Source organism: Erpetoichthys calabaricus, chromosome 1, assembly GCF_900747795.2.
Source record: "Erpetoichthys calabaricus chromosome 1, fErpCal1.3, whole genome shotgun sequence".
NCBI lineage: Eukaryota > Metazoa > Chordata > Cladistia > Polypteriformes > Polypteridae > Erpetoichthys > Erpetoichthys calabaricus.
Window position 1 is genome coordinate 56,988,192 of NC_041394.2, and position 17,994 is coordinate 57,006,185.

At 37.2% G+C, this 17,994-nt stretch overlaps 1 protein-coding gene across 1 annotated transcript in view; it reads left to right on the top strand.

Annotated features, from left to right (window-relative positions):
* The window catches only part of LOC114650483 (TRPM8 channel-associated factor homolog), a 40,075-nt gene extending 23,589 nt beyond the window's left edge, over nucleotides 1-16,486 (top strand). Inside the window, exons 5-8 of the mRNA XM_028800142.2 lie at nucleotides 1,367-1,580; nucleotides 8,021-8,260; nucleotides 10,695-11,032; nucleotides 15,667-16,486. Of these exons, the coding sequence (XP_028655975.2) occupies nucleotides 1,367-1,580; nucleotides 8,021-8,260; nucleotides 10,695-11,032; nucleotides 15,667-15,912 (1,038 nt within the window). The 3' untranslated portion in view covers nucleotides 15,913-16,486. The remainder of the gene's footprint in view (nucleotides 1-1,366; nucleotides 1,581-8,020; nucleotides 8,261-10,694; nucleotides 11,033-15,666) is intronic.
* The last annotated feature ends 1,508 nt before the right edge of the window (nucleotides 16,487-17,994 follow it).

Below are 17,994 nucleotides of genomic sequence, written 5' to 3' on the forward strand. Positions count from 1 at the left end.
AAATGTTAATGTTTTACTGTTTAATAATTTATACGCTTCTTATATGTTGTTCAAATTCTTTTATCAAAATACCACTGACAGCGCAATGCACGATAACATGGAGTGAATACACCATACGCATCCGCCCACGGCTGCCCTGCTGTGCGCAGATAGGAGTTGATTCTACAATAAAATAAAATAAAAATAAAAAGAGTAAAACAATCATCACCCATAAAGTGTGTGTGTGTGTATATATGTGTATATATATATGTTGATATGTGGATGTGTATATGTATATATATATATATATATATATATATATATATATATATATATGTAGATATGTATATATATGTGTATATGTATATGTATATATATGTTTATATGTGTGTGTGTGTATTTTATATATATAAAACACAGCAACACTCATAACAATGACAACACAATTACATTGACAATCATGTTACGTTATTTTTAAAATGTTTCCTTTTTTTTTCATAACCTCTTTAACACACTACTTCTCCGCTGCGAAGCGCGGGTATTTTGCTAGTAACACAATAAAAATAAATGTCTGATTTTCAAGAGTGTCATTCATTAGTACACTCTTGATCCAATTTAAAAGTAATGGAGTTTATTCTGGCAGCACTGGGTGTAAGGAAAAAGCCTGCCTTGTACTGGATGGAAGCTGATAATAGGAATGTGGAAATCCTAATCTAGAGATTAAACCTTTCAGTTTGGACACAATGGGTGAAAATAACAGACATCTGTTTCCATAAGAAACATGTAGAAACTTATGTAGATATTAAGTAAGATAAAGTGCTGACACTTGGAGGCATTGTATTTAGTCAATGTGCTGCTGGTGGTGGTACAACTCTTGAGCTAATTTCTGTTTCCAAGCTTCTCATGTCAGGATTCTCCAGTATCTTCTGACACTTCCATGAAATGGTGTCTTGTCAAATGTGCCCCCTAAATATATGGATGGCTATGTTTATGTGTACCCTGTGGAATCCCTTGTTGTGCAAGTTTCAGTATTAGCCACACTGATTCTGGATTGAATTTCAGTTCCCTGTGACACTGATCAGAAAAGTGGGGTCAGGGTAGTAACTTGAATTCTTGTGAAGGTCCACTTGGGCTTCTCGTTTGCTTTAAACTGTATTTATTTTTATACAGAATTAGGGTACACTATGTAACCATCTAAGTAACAGGTTACATGCTAGTTTTAGTAGTTTTCACAACATTTAATGTATATCCTCTTTTAAATAAGATGTATATAAAGTATAATGCTCTAGTAAAAAAACAAAACATTAAAATAACAAAATGATACTTGATAAGGTTCATAATCATGTGATGTATTTACACTCACCTGATAAATATCTGTTTATTTCAGGTGCAAGTTGGCTGCCATACAGACAATCTCAATGCTGCCGATACCCTAAAACGGGCCCCAGTAGTGACGCAGAGAATTCCTGTCACCAGTGAGATTATCCAAATTTCCAACCTTTGGGGAGGTTTGATCTACATTATAGTACCACAAAAGAGTAAACTTGGTCAAATTTATATAATGGTGCAAGAGGCTGTGAGAGCTCCTTATTACAAAATGGGTAAGTCAGTTATTCATTTCTCAACAAGCATTGTATAAGTCATTCATGGCTAAGCTTAAATTTCACAGTGTTCCCTAACTGATGCTTTTGTTTACAACTTATTTTTAATTAGACAATAAGATCATATATTAAATGCATCTTGATGGTGTAAGAAAAAACATATTGAATATTTATTATTAACTCACTGGAATGAGCTCTTATATAATTGCTTTAATGACTGTTAAATTAAAAAAGAATAGTCAGTCAGTCAGTCATCATCCAATCTGCTATGTCCTAACACAGGGTCCCGGGAGTCTGCTGGAGCCAATCCCAGCCAACACAGGGCACAAGGCAGGAACAAATCCCTGGGAAGGGCGCCAGCCCACCACAGTAAAAAAGAATAGGATATTTCAAATTATAATTTAATTTAATTCCATCATTTCATCCTCTTCACCACCATCTTCTAAAATTAAAGGGTAATGCTCAGACAATTTGTGTGTAAAATGTATCACAAAAAATATATACCAATTAATATTAAAGCAAAAACAAAAAAAATCACATTTCTGATGCACTATTGTAGTTCATGCTGTCATAATGTTCCCTCTTTAGAGACAAAGAATCTATGTGTATAAAATGCTAAATATTGTCTATCTGCCACACAAAAATTCACAAACCACTGTGTCCTGAAATTAATCCAGAGCTTATAATGTCATATGCATAACACAAACCATGAATTGGAAGTACGGGCTACCTCAGCCATATAATTGAGCCTTGGGTTGTTCTCACAGCAAGTGGTGGCGGAGACATCTGCCAAAAGGGAAGCAACGTGCAGAAGCCAATTAATTGATAGGAAGAAGACAAATGACAGCTCTGGGGCCTCATGTATAATGCTGTGTGTAGAACTCACACTATAACATGGCGTAAGCACAAAAGCAGGAATGTGCGTACGCACAGAAAAATCCAGATGCAGGAATCTGTACGTACGCAAACTTCCACGTTCTTCCGCTACATAAATCCCGATCAGCGTGAAAAGTAACGCACGTGCACGCGCCTTCTGTCCCGCCCCAACTCCTCCCAGAATTGCGCCTCTTTGAATATGCAAATCAATATAAATAGCCCTTAAGCTCAGCCTTCTGTGAAAAGACAATGGGAAAAGCACGGGGGAAAATATAAGAATTTCAGCGAATACCAAGTGGAGGCAAAGAAAAACGTACAATTTTTTGGTTTAAACAGTGATATAAACAACAAAAGGAAGTTGATCGAGTGACATAGTGTCAGAGAAACTCGAAAGCTCAAGTTCACAAAGTCACACAGTGCCTGAAATAAAAAAGATGTTGTCTCATATCAAAGTCGGCGTGAAAAGGCGACTCGTAGCCCATCGTCTGAGTGTCATATGAAAGCTTATTAGGGTACAGAGAAAAAAAATAGGCACACAGTGGAAAAAAGCATGAAATGTCAACTTTAATCTCGAAATTTCCACTTTAATCACGTAGTTTATTTTGTCATTAAAGTAGAACATCATAAACTTCATCTTAAAATAGTTTATTTTACTAGTTTCTCAAATCCCATCGTAACTAAAGTAGCACGTTAAATGCTTTGTTCTGTGTTTGATCTTCTATGTGCTCTATGTGTGTGAATCACTACGTGCTTCCGTTCTTTCTCTTTCTCCGACAGGACACAGAATCCATTACATTCGTGATATTACAGCTCTCTGAATAATTAAAATACTGAGATGTATATGTGATATCTTTTTCATGATGATAGGAATGAAATCATGTTATTAAACATGGGAACACGGTGGCGCAGTGATTGTTCATATCTCACGCAAGAGGCTTGCTGCACCATGCGCGACCTTCAATGAAATAATTGGTTCATATCTCACGCAAGAGGCTTGCTGCACCATCGACCTTCGATGAAATAATTTATTACAGAAGTACTGTCTCTTTCAAACAAACTAACCTCCAATTCCTGTCCTTACTTTTCTTTCTCCAAATACCCAATCGCCACACAATCAGCTCTGTAATAGACGTTAAGCCATCTGTAAACTTAGAACGCCGATTCTTCAAAACGTTTAAGGAACATTGAAATATCTTCGTAGTACATGTTTAATTATTCTATCCGTCTATCCTTCCAGTGTCGTGTCAGCACCAGCAAAAATACAGTGCAAGGCAGGAGCAATCCGTGAACTAGCTCACGCTGCGGCACCGTGTCCTCACATGTTTAATTATTAACGATACAGATTATTTAAATGAAGCTTAAAGTTTTATCTGTATACTATAATCAACATATTTTGCTGCATTTCATCTTAAAAATGACATTGTCATCATACGCGCTTTATAAAGTGGCGCAGGTTGTGCAATTTTATAACTGTAGTGCAAGTTTACAGTGGGGTAATTGTACTTATAAGTACAAACAGTTCTACAAGGAGCACTTGACTGAGTGCGTTTATAGTTCTTGGGATGAAACTGTTTCTGAACCGCGAGTTCCGTACAGGAAAGGCTTTGAACCGTTTTGTGGCTGAGGCAGCGTGCTTGATACTGTATACCGATAATTCTCTTTTCGATCAGCTGCTGCTGTGATTCCCCACTCAGATACAGTGATATAAATACTCAGAGTGGTGCAGTGAGAGTAATATGGAAAAAGATGATCCGCTGTGGCAACCCTTAACGGGAGCAGCTGAAAGAAGAAGAAGATGCAGTGAGAGTAACAACGTTAAAGCAGTTATGGTATTTGGAATATTATGGCTATTCCCTGGACCATTATATTGCTACAGGTTAATTACAATCAGATGCATTACACTAATAAACAATATGCAGTTAATTTCAGTGTATTTATAAAGCCGCGTCAGGAATGTGGGTCTAAGAAAGAAAGGGTGACCACACAGGAACAGTAGCACTGCTTTGACGCTGGGTGCTGCCAGTCTGCAAAACCGAGCGGAGAAATTGTGTACACCAGGGTATGAGGTACTGTGGAAATGTGCGTGGCTTTACACCAAGTTTAGGTTTTATACATCGCGATTTGACCGTGGAAACGTTCGTACGGAAGATTTCTGTGCGTATGCACCGTTTATACATGAGGCCCCTGGTCTCCGCAAAGTTATCAGGGTTTTTGACTTTCTTATGACAAAATGCATACACAAAATGATCAAGAAGGTGACATGTCTGCTAAATGTGAAGCAAATTGCAAAATCCAAAAACATGACAGGAAGAAGACAATGATAGCTTCGGCATCTACAGCCCATCAAGTACATGTGGTGTGGCAGCCTGCTGGTACTCATGCACTACTGGGGCTCAGCCTCGATCTTGAGAGTACTAGATGTTTTCTAGTAGGCCTATGTATTAAACATTGAAGAAGTGCAATACTGTTTACATTTTCTCAATATAACTTCAAGCAGAAGTCATTAAATGGAAGTTGTAGCTGTGTTTGTCCAAAATTACCAAAGTTCATCAGCTTTCAGTTTGCTTCATAGGACAGTTCTGGTACTAGTGTGACATGTTTTCCAATAATTCCATAGACCAAATATCTTCATTTTAGAAGTTTTAGTAAAATTTCAAAGCAAAACAATTAACACAAAAATAGAGAAAAAACTGATTTTAAAGAAAAGATTTTGTTTAAAGAATGGTCTGTAAAAGTCTGTATCTTGCTTCATGTTTCTCTAAGCTTGGTCATACAGTCACACTTTCAAATGTTCGTATGAAAACGTTTAGAAAACTGAATACCAATCTGTTATTTGAAAACAGTCCATGCTAGCAATAAGATTATTTCCAAAGACATGCAGGTTAGGTGGATTGGTGATTCTAAATTGGCCCTAGTGTGTGCTTGGTGTGTGGGTGTGCTTGTGTGTGTCCTGCGGTGGGTTGGCACCCTGCCCGGGATTGGTTCCCTGCCTTGTGCCCTGTGTTGGCTGGGATTGGCTCCGGCAGACCCCCGTGACCCTGTGTTTGGATTCAGCGGGTTGGAAAATGGATGGATGGATGGCTTAATATAACACTCACTTTTACAGATATAGCTAAGAATGTTCTATTTCATGTTAACCTACAGGGGGTAAAAGACTATACCATTTTCTAAGTAACTATAAGAAGCTGGTGTTCTATTATTGAAATTAAGCAATTCTAACATTGACATTAAACATTCTAAGATTGGCTCTTACAGAAGCTTTAAAAATATCAAAACTCTTGATGGAGCTTGCCATAACAACTATGCAGTAAAATGTCCAATTAACTGAAATAACTAATAATGTCAAAACATACTGTTTAACTTGTAGGGTGTTATTCTTATAAAATTAAACTAAAAATAAATTAGACAGTTGTGAGCTTCAATCTGAAAATAAGATCTTGGGCTTAATAACAAAGTAAGCTAAACAATAAATTACATACTGGATTGGAAAACACAGTTTAGGTGTTTCTGTTGTTTTAAAAAAGTAACTAAAATTGAACGCTTATGTACTTTAGGGTGTTTGTTTAATAATGTCAAACAATTATTATTTTTTATAAATTTAGTATTGCATAGCCAATTTCTGACTGATTTCTATAAAATTGAAAATGATCAATACCAGTTAAAATTTATAGTTTTCAATTGGTTATCAACAGTTAATTATTTTTAGTTGGCCTTAGTTATTCTGGCATCACTTTTGATTGAGTTTAATAATAAATAATAAAGCTTTTGTTCTTATACCCTCATTAGAGCCACTTTCTCCAAAGAGAAATGGGCTCTCTTTACCTCAAGGAATCTACCAGGCTAGAACTTCCTCCAACAGCTATTACTTTTGCTGCACTCTTGAGCCTTTATTAGACTTTAAGGTGCTGCATGTCTAAGGCAGCTTCATATGTGTGTACTCACCTAAAGGAAAAAAATAAAAAGTTTCTACTTGGGATATCCATCCTGAACTCCATGGCATCTATTTCTGCGCTTAAGAGGGCAGTTGAGCCTTTTGCTCGTCATCCCCTAACTCTGTGTTCCGTTTGAACTGGGAAGTCAGAATTTCAGAGTTCCCAGTAGAAAGTTTCAACAGGAATACTCCCACAAGTCTTATTTCCTACTTCAAAAGTTAGGAAAGCTTCACTAACCCTGGCCCTGGAATCCCAGATGACAGCTCCCTGAATCAACAGATGTAAAAGCTGTAGTATCATATTGTTTATTAGCACTAATGCTTATTTGTGTCTCATTAAATCAGTCAAACATGCACATGCTGAATTCCACGTACCTAACTTGAATTTCAGAGCTGAGAATGAGCACACACCTGAGTTGGCTATGTTCCTATAAAACATTCAGAAAAACAATATGGACACCTGCAGGAAAACCTTTGTTCTGCTTGTTTTTTCAAAATAAATACCAGTCAATAAAAATGCATTATGTGGTATTTTCTGCATCAAACACCACAGTAACAGGTCCACAGATAGACATTCATCAGTACAGTATGTACATAAATAGACGGATGAGCTAATAAACAGTATACTACTACATTTTTCACTAAAGTTCATGGTGTACATTGCCATTGTAGATTGACATCATAATCTGAAGCTAGATAAACTCAGATTTAACATACAAGGCCCAAGTTTCCTAGTAGGAAATCTGACGTGAAATCTATTCCAATGGGATGTAGCAATAGCACTGTCCAGTCCTTGAATGCGCAAAATAATGTGTTGCTCATTAGTTCACTGTATTTCGAAAGAGCAAGCACAACAAAGATTTTCTGGAGGCTTCAGTATTGTTTTTCCTGAATATTTTGCTGGAATGTAGTCAACATGGCTGTGATGTCATTCACAGCTCAGATATCCAAGGTAAATGGAACACAGTATTATAGGATCCAAAATCTCTGGTGCTTCTTCGATCCCCTGCCCTCTAGTGTCCTGGGTGATTATATACTTCCACACAGACTACAACTCTTTCTTTTGCTTGGGTGAATTTTCCCATTGCCTTTAGGGCACCCAGCACATTTACAAGACTTTCCATTTCTAACTAGTAAGTAGATTTTATTTTTCTCTCCATCTCCTAAGTTCATGTTGTGTCTCACGTTCCTCTCTGCCTACCCCTTGTCATTTGAGAAGCTGCACTTACATTTAACCAATGTTTTCATTCACAGGGATGTGGTGTTGTGCCTATTCAATTTAAGATTCAAATTGTAACATAAAATAATTCATATGGATGAAAACATATTTGTGTATTTTTTAGTAACACTGCATGTGCCAAGTACTTTGATTTGACCCTTAGCTTGTAAAGTACTGTATAAATCTACTGTAGACAATTTATGTACAATAGACACTATTAATATGTTTATTGTTGTTTCATTTTCTTTTCTTTCTTAATAATTTTGCTGCCAAGCCTGCTTCAGCTTCTCATTTCAGTGATGTAAAGCTGATGTATCTTTCATTTTTTAACAGTCTGTTATTTTATTGTTGCCACTAATCTTTGTGGATTATTCAAAATAATGAATGATTAATCAGATTTTATATGTCAATTAGGAGAAACCAGCGTAGCAGACTGGCAGCAGACTATACGCCATTACCCAGCTCCCTGGGGTGAGGTAGAATTTGAGAACATCATCCTGACTGTACGCTCAGAAGACCTCCGCAATGTAGAGGATCCAGAAAAACTTGGTCTACTGTGGAACAGACTGATGAAAGGGATTACAGAGTTAGCTGTCATTCCTCCAATTTTTAAACGAAAAGAACGTTTTGTGACTGATGCACAGATCTCACACGGTAAAAAACAATTTTGTTCTAATTACTTACATTTTGTCATTTTTTTAAAAACAAGATAAACTGTGAGGGATAGGAAAATATGTGTCTAGAATGGTAAAAGAAAAATATGTGTCTCAGTCAGGCCTCTTATTCTGTTACCTAATATTCCAAACGTGAAATCCTGGCCACCTGCCATTCTTTCCCATCCATACCCGAAAAAGAACAGCCTGGTCCCACCTGTCCTGATCTGGGGCTGTGCTCTGGCCCTTAAATGGCCTGGTGCAAGTCTCATCTTCTGAAAGTCCTTTCAGACCCCAGTTTCTCTTCCTGAATCCTTTTGTAGACTTGAGGTCTATAAAAATCATTCAAAGGGAGAGGAGAACTGACAAAATTCCTGGACCCAAAAAACAAAACTTTAAATATTTAATTTATTAAATAATGAAAAAAATCAAAAATATTGAAATTATTAAGTTATCTAGGAATGCAAAAATATCAAACTTAAGTATTCAGAACAAATGAAACAAAACAAAAGATATAAATCTATAATTACCAAACATGTCTGTTAATCTAGAGAGAAAACAAGAGTGAGAGAGAATTGTTCAAACCAGAAGATTCAAACAAACATGCTCCAAATAGCAGACTAGAAGCATAAAAAGGAAATAAAACAACAAAAGCAGGAAAAGCGAATGCCTCATAAAAGATCTGGGGCAATCAGGTGAAATATAAGGGGAAGGTCGGGTCACACCTGAAGGTGCCAAACACATAATTATAAGGAAAGGGATTAGGACACATGAACATCACCTTGTCATAAACATTGGTGGGGTATAAATCATAGGTTACAAAACAAATAATAATAATAATTCAACAGCTCACATTCTACTGTAAAATCAAGCAACACATTAATTTAGTTTAGAGATTCATCATTGGTATTGAAAGATTCAGTTGAACAAACCACTAAAACTATAATGTGTTTGAGGAGCCTGGTCTTCAAAATACAATGGAACTGAGGTTCTGAGTAGTTGTTGAAAGACTTTGTAGGCTACTTTGGATTTTTTTTTATTATAAGGAACAATTTAGGCTGGAATGAGTGGGACACAGTGATGAGAGGAATTGTTGAATTGCTATTGTTAATATGCATGAATGTAAACAGATTGTGATTGCTTGTAAAGGTTTTGTCTTTATAATAAAAAAAAAATCTGTGAAAATTGGAAAACAACTAAATTACTGGATTGACAGCAATTCTTTGCTTGGAACATGTATTTATAGTGTTTCATTTTTCATACCCAACCACCAAAATAATAATCCTCTAACTGGAGTAGCATAAGAGACACAGATGGGACAAAATAAAACTAGATGAAAAACACAGTAACAGGATGGCAACTTCAGGCTTTGAATCCATTGCTAAAGACTGATTTAATTTTAAAGTATAAGAATCTTCCAAATTGTATTAAAAGTTGTCAAATGTTGTTCCTCATCAATGGATGACACTCTTGATATTCACTCCTGGCTCATTAAAAAGTTCTTCATATTGATTTCTTGTTAGAAATACTCCATCAAGTCATGCTTTAAGTGGATGATGATAATTTGTTCTTTGCATACATATATGGACACATTGAATAGGAACCATGGGTAGATAGATAGATAGATAGATAGATAGATAGATAGATAGATAGATAGATAGATAGATAGATAGATAGATAGATAGATAGATAGATAGATAGATAGATAGATAGATAGATAGATAGATAGATAGATAGATAGATAGATTTCCCCACCCAGTCCATGCAGAGGTTCCCCTAATGTCTGTGTGGGCATTCTACAAGATTTCTTGTTTGATGTAACTGTTAAAAAAATGTAAATGTTAAGTTAACCGTTGATCTGAAACTGACTAAATATGAATGAGTGTGGCTGTGCATGAGAACATGTCATGCAAAGGACCATGCATGGCTGGTTTGTGGGTTTTCATGTAAAGTTGAATGTTGCTTTGTAAATGTTGCAGCTGGACAGACTGTGATTCCTTGTGATCCTTTTGTGGTCTGAGTGGGTTAAGAAAATGAAGATATTCCATATCTAATTGTTCCATCCAATGCTCTATTTTCTAAACTCACTTTATCCAGTAGAAAGTAAGGAGATTCCAAAGTCGCTACACGAACAAGACAGGAACTAAACCCTGATGTGGAGTGAAAGTTCCAGTATATTTAAACAAATAGCTATTTAAAGCTGCTTGTATAATATTTAAATATTCAAAGTACTAAAACATTTAAATAGATAATATCAGACATACAATGTATACAATATCTGCTGGAAATGCCAGACTAGCAATTTGCATTTAATAACCACATGTATGTATTCTTCTAGTCCATACTCAGAAGAGAAAGTTAGCTTGAATTTCAGAATCCCTTGTTTTGTTTTTTAACTTAATACATCTGATATATCTGTTTTTTTATGGCTACAGGGTGGATGCATGCTGGATATCCTGTCATGGTTCATTTAGAATCAACAGGGGCCCTTATTAATGCAAATGACATTGATGTCAATGGCACATGGGGTCCAATTCATGAGCTGGGCCATAATCAGCAGCAAGGCAAGTGGGAGTTTCCACCTCATACAACAGAGGCCACATGCAACCTCTGGTCTGTGTACGTACATGAGACTATCCTGAACATTCCCAGAGAGAAAGCTCATAGTGCACTAGCTCCAGAAAACCGAATGAAGATTATCAAAGAGTATCTCAAGAAAGGTGCCAAGCTACAACACTGGGAGGTTTTCACTGCCTTGGAGACCTATCTTCAGGTAAATGTTGAAATGGTACTCATTAACTAGCTGTCTGTACAGTAATGTTTAATAAGAAAGTAAAATGGAGTCCTAACCTGTCTGTTATCATTATTCACATAGTGGAAATGAATTTGTCCCATTTGACAGCACTAAATTACATTCTGCGCTATCAAGAAGAACCAATTGCCGTAGGTGCCAGAAAAACAGATGTCCTTTCACAGAAAGCTTGGGACATCAGATAAGCTTTGCTACTCCATTTCTTTTGGGTTTACGCTGAAATTAACCTGTTTGAAAGAAAGAAGTTTTACTTCCTGTTTACAAGTTCAGTTAGAAATACCCGTTTATTGTTACATGTGCAAGAAGGACAGTGTCAGCATTAGTAACATCTTTGCTCATAACAGAATAAGCTTTTATCTCAACAAAATCAATGTGCTGGTATATGCAGATTAGATATTCCTGAATTAGTACCAATTCATAGGAGTTTAGATGGTATGACTCCCATAACTGAGATCCATCCATCCATTATCCAACCCGCTATATCCTAACTACAGGGTCACGGGGGTCTGCTGGAGCCAATCCCAGCGTGCAAGGCAGGAAACAAACCCCGGGCAGGGCGCCAGCCCACCGCAGGGCACACACACACAGACACACACACTAGGGACAATTTAGAATCGCAAATGCACATAACCTGCATGTCTTTAGACTGTGGGAGGAAACCAGAGTACCTGGAGGAAACCAATGCAGACATGGGGAGAACATGCAAACTCCACACAGGGAGGACTCGGGAAGCGAACCCAGGTCTTCTAACTGCGAGGCAGCAGCGCTACCCACTGTGCCACCATGCCGCCCCCATAACTAACAGTTCTTACTTAATCTATTAATTATACTTAAAAAACAAGCAACAGTAGTTATTAGTGTAGCATTTAGAATAATTTGGATTTTCAAAATGATGTTTGTTCCAGAAAGTTGGAACATTTCTTTAACAATCTAAACAACATATACTGTATTTGCTGAGTTAGGCCAAATTGCAGTTTTGATAGGTAAATAAACATATTCACTGCTTAAAGAGGGTAAAGCATATTCAGGGTTGTCAAATTTATTTTTTGCCAGTCCGAGTTGTAATGCTAAGAAATTTTAACAAAACATTTCACAAACAACCAGGCAAAAAGAAGTGAGCATCTATAGATGCAATGTCTTGTAAAATGGTAACAAGTTAGAAAATGTACACATGGAGTAACATTCAGGTGCGTTTGAGGACTTTTAGTTGGTCAGTTCCAGAACTTTCTCAATCCATTTCAGGGTGGTGTGTGGTCAGAGGCTATCCCATCAGGACTGAGCAAAGGGCTAAAAACAGGCCTGGACAGGACTCTAGTCCATCACTTGGACCACTCTTGTGCACACCCACACCATATTCACACACAGTGACAATTTGCAAGTGCCAATTAACATAACCTAAATAAATAAATAATCTTTTTGCAATTTCTTCCATACTTGACCATGATTGGACATGTTATTTTCATGAAATGGGTCAAACATTAGCGAAAAACAGAAGTGAAAGGTGATCTTTACTACAGCCTCTGACTATTATGGATATCAGAGGCCTGTGGTAGTCTGATAGTAAATTATAGGGTAACCAGATTTTCAAAACCTTAAAGTTCGACACTTATGTAGCATGTATGCCCACACATAGAGCCCATCCTCATTTGTTTAATGGCTGCTTTATCTCATCATCATCAGAGAGCGATCAAGGCGCAGGAAAAAACATTTTCACAATTAAAAACATAGGAGCCCACATGATGCTTGAAGTGGAAAGAAATAAATGATAACGCTCTCTGTTTTTGTTTGCTTTTTAGTTATCCTCACAATGCTGTTCGAGAGGAAATTCAGTTGTTAATGAAGCCTTCCACTTTCCTTGGCCACATTATTCATATATTACAGGGGGTGGGGGGTTATGGGGTTTTGTGCCCCTTGGAATTTAGTGTGTGTAGCTGTAAATAAACTGTGAGGGTGTTTTTTTAGATGGGCAGCCTATTTAAACACAGACATTTGGATATTCCTGTTATTTATCAGGTTGCATAGCCTGAAATCAGAGCTGTCGGTGTCAAAAGGACCTTTGGCCACCCTTATAAATTGTAGTGCCAGTAAAAAAGTGAATTATTATAAACTGCAGCTAATGAGGTAATGAGCTGTGAGGTTGACTTAGCGTAAGATAAATACTGAGTAAATGTTTATTTGCTCTGTGAACAGTGGCTTTCACGCCACAGGGTACATTCACATCTAGATTAACTTTATGCTTTCTGTGCTTGCATGTTATATTCAAACAGTCAAGAAAATCATTTAACTTACCTGTTGCAACTTAAAGCATCCTTAGGAGTGAGATACTGATGCCCTGCTTCTCTACTGTTTGCACTCAAGTTGAAGGGAAGACGTCATAAAGCAAAAACAACTTGCTGATGTAGAGGTTTTTCCACACGCACCCATCTTGACTTGCTGATAGGTGATTGCCGGATGTGTGCAAGAAGCCTGTAACAGCGATTTCTTAAATGTGCACACAGTCTGCAGCTATTAGAAGTGAAAAACAGGAAAAAATGCAAAATTTACAAGCTGGGGTAACTGCTGTCAACATAGAATTGAAACAGTAAATTAATTTGCAGTTAAAGCCGCACAGAATGTTTCTCTGTTTTACAAAAGATAAGCTCCAAATGGGGCAGCATGGTGGCGCAGTGGGTAGCGCTGCTGCCTCGCAGTAAAGAGACTTGGGTTTGCTTCCCGGGTCCTCCCTGCGTGGAGTTTGCATTTTCTCCCCGTGTCTGCGTGGATTTCCTCCAGGTGCTCCGGTTTCCTCCCACAGTCCAAAGACATGCAGGTTAGGTGCATTGGCAATTCTAAATTGTCCGTAGTGTGTACTTGGTGTGTGTGTGCGTGCCCTGTTTTGGGCTGGTGCCCTGTCCGGGGTTTGTTGGCTGGGATTGGCTCCAGCAGACCCCTGTGACCCTGTAGTTAGGATATAGCGGGTTGGGTGGAGCTCCCAATGCTTTTCAATGGGAGATTTTCAAATTTTCTAATTTTGCACAGCATGACCGGTTTGAGATATTTCAATAAATATTGAACTGACTCAACAAATTTCCTTGAAGAATAAGTGTGCCACATTTCAACCAAATTGGTCCACTGGGGACTGAGTTCTTTCATGTGGACAGATAGATAGACAGACATCGGTTATTGCAATAGCTGCTTTGTGGTTTATATGCAAACACACCTAAAAATTGATAAAAACAGTCAATATAATAATAATAATAATAATAATAATAATAATAATCCATCCATCCATCCATCCATCCATAATAATAATAATAATTTCAATACAAGTATTGCATGAGGGCATCTGAAAGGTTTATTTATTTTTATAAACACAACAGTTACATAATCAGATCCATCCAAAAAGTTCATCTATTTTGTTAATCTGATTCACTACAAGGTGACAGGTGGGCAGCATCTGACATGAGATGGGCACCTGTCCATCGCTGGGCATCCTCACACACACTCACAATCATTTGTAAAGGGCCGATTTATACATACCAGTTTACTTAACATACTCCATTCCACGAGCCATGTACCATATATTCATAAAAACCACAAAGGAAATAATAAACAGCAAAACTCATTCAGTTCATAAAGGGATGGATGCGATATAGGAGGAGCATTATATGATCCCTTCAAGGTAACTGTAGACCACCATCAGCCCTTCCTCCCACTGACCCAATTGTCCACCATCTAAACTACTGTGCCATGAGCACTCTGTAAAGTACAGAATAAAGGTTTTTTTTTAAAGTGGCCAACAAAATGGCAGCATTTTCAGATTAACATGAAAACACTGTATACTGTGTAACAAGTAGATGGAACGTTTCAGCCATTTAGGAGGCGGTAAACATAATTTGGTGATGTGAGAGAAAAAGTGGCTTACCCAGAGAAAAACCCACACTGATTTTGGAGAACATGCAAGCTCCACACAGATTGAGACTACTTGCACTGTGCTACAATGCTCCCTCCATAAGGCTGCCACATAGACTGAACCATTGTTTTCTCCATTTTTGTAAGCTCTATAAAGTAAAGTATTAAGATTTTTTGATGAGTGGTAAGTTCTTTCCATTGTCTATTTCTTAACACATTTCAAAAACAGTTCATGTTAGGTTGTGACTCTAGTGATTCTAAAGTACTAGGGTGTTGTACCGTGTTAGCCATTATGAATGTAGTGAAAAGTCGTGCAACATGACACCTTTTATTGGCTGACTAAAAAGATTACAATATGCAAGCTTTCGAGGCAACTCAGGCCCCATCTTCAGGCAAGATGTAAACCTGAAGAAGGAGCCTGAGTTGCCTTGAAAGCTTGCATATTGTAATCTTTTTAGTTAGCCAATAAAAGGCGTCATTTTGCTTGACTTTTCACTAGTGATTCTACAGTAACTACTGTATGTATGAGTGACTGTGAGTGTGTGAAGGCCTGGCACCCAATCTTGTCAGTATCTGCATAAGTGATTTATAAAAATGAATGGATGCTAGTAAAATCATGAAAATAATAATTGCAATTTTAGCTAAAATCCCCCAAACTAACAGAAGTACAGCTAACGTGTTCCTTTCCTTGTGTTATTTTCAAGCTCCAGGAAGGTTTCGGCTGGGAGCCCTTTAAGAAAATCTTTGCTGAATATCAAACGATGGGCAATGTCAGCAATGACCGCGACTCCAAGATGAATTTGTATGCAGAGACTTTTGCAAAGACTGTCAACAGAAATCTTACACGCTTCTTTAGGGCCTGGGGATGGCCTATTACAGAAGAAGTGGCCAACAGAATGGCAGCATTTCCAGACTGGGATGAAAACCCTATGATTAAATATACTGAGTAACAACTAGATGGAACAGTAGCTCCAGATTTCTACTTTGCAGAGTGTGAAATAAGTCAAATGAAAATGTTATAAAAATGAAGAAGGTTTGAGAGTAATGCACAAATAACATTAAACATATGAATGCAGGATTTGCTACAATATGTAATTCAGAATAATTACTAGGAAGTAGTAAACATGGGAGTTTAATGATATTTTTATCTGCTTTGATGCACTGAGTAAAATTAAAATTCAAAGGTACAAACCACAATTATTTCAATAACATTAAAGTCTTCATTAGAGATAACATTTTTTGAAGACAGTAGTGGGAAGGAGCACACACTGTGATGGCAGAAGGAATTTTGTTTGCAACAAATTTAAGAAGTTACTTCTGGGCTAATATTAGAAGAGGTTTAAACAATATAATATTCATGTATTTTGTGGTAAGAGTTATTATCCTTGATAAAAATGAATATGGTTTGATTGTACTAATTATGTTTTGTTTAGCATGCATTCTGTAAGCAGGTTAGATATTTTATTCATAATGTCATAATCAAGCAAATTGTCTTCAATAAAACATAGCTGTAATATAAAGAAATATGACTGTCATATAAAAAGCACACAATAATAATTGTTTAAATTTATTTCTTTTATTTACCTTTAAATGCACCCTGACCTTAAGACATTATGGAATGTATTGATTGACATTTATTCTAATATTAATAAAATAAACATGTTCATTAAGAATGGCACTTTTCCTTATCCGCATCGTAATTTATGGGTTAGTTGATTTTCTCTATGAAGCTATTCTGGAGCAGAGCCGGCCCTAGACAATTTCAGGCCCGAAGCAAACTGATACCGAAGACCCCTGCAGCAAGGGGGTCCGGGGCAGAGCCCTGGCCGCCAAGCAATTTCCTGCATTCTGAGCTGCAGAAATGTGTTTTCCCGGCATCTACAACCATCACTTTTTGACGATTTCCATTTGACACTGACAACCATAACCGTACAGAGCCGGCCCTAGACAATTTCGGGCCCGAAGCAAACTGATACCGAGGGCGCAGTGGGTCCCTTCAGCTGTGGGCCCGAAGCGGTCGCGTCGTTCGCTTCGCCCTAAGGCCGACTCTGTCTGGAGGACTTAATATGGCACCTAAATTGTCAGTAAAACTGTAGTTTAGGTAGGCAAAAATGTCTCTGTGTAACAAGACCTTTTGGGGTCTTCACGACACTTATAAAGCATCAGTAAAGTGTTTACTCATCTCTGCAAGCTTCACTTTTGGAGTGGTCTGAGGTGGCGTAACTGAGACACATTTCACTCAGTACTGCATATTTAGTATACGACCTGTGAATCCTTCACATTAACATGTCAATATGCCGCACTACACAGACATGAATAAACCATCTACTGATGTTTTATAAGTGTTATGAAGACAAAAAGAAGCCGTTGTTAAGGTCTTTAAGAGGAAATGAGTAATAGATCCATTTTGGCAGTACCTAAACTAAAGTGCTACCAAATTATTTACAGATTTTAAAGGTATGTGCACTTTCAATATTGCCCACCACCTTCTGTGCTTCCTGCTCATCTACTTACTGCATGTTTCATCAATTTGTCAAGCTTTCTTCATTTACTTGTAGCCCACAGTCTTATAGTTCTCATCTTGACTTTTTTACTGTTTCATCCTTCCTATAAGCTGGAAAAAATACACATAATATTTCAGATCTCACTTCAAAAATGCTTACGCACAGTCACTGTAGACTTGTACTCCAAATACAGAAATAAAATCCTTATTGTGTTTTTAGTCAAATAATTTCTATATGTTAAGCAATTGTATCATTTTTCCACTTTACAGATGGAGACTGTCTTCATTTTTGTATCAAACTGAAGACAGACCTAAAAAGGATATGCACAATTGTTGTCATTTTAAGGTTACTTTTTGCAGATATTGAAGCTTACAATGCAAATTAGACATCAGTTACAGTTTAGGCCTCCAGTTACTTAAGGAAGGAAAGCAATTGCATTGTTTGTGAAAATGGAAAAAATAACACGTACTCAATTATTTCACCTTTAAATCAAGCAATGAAAGACAATGAGGTTTTTTTCTTTAAAGT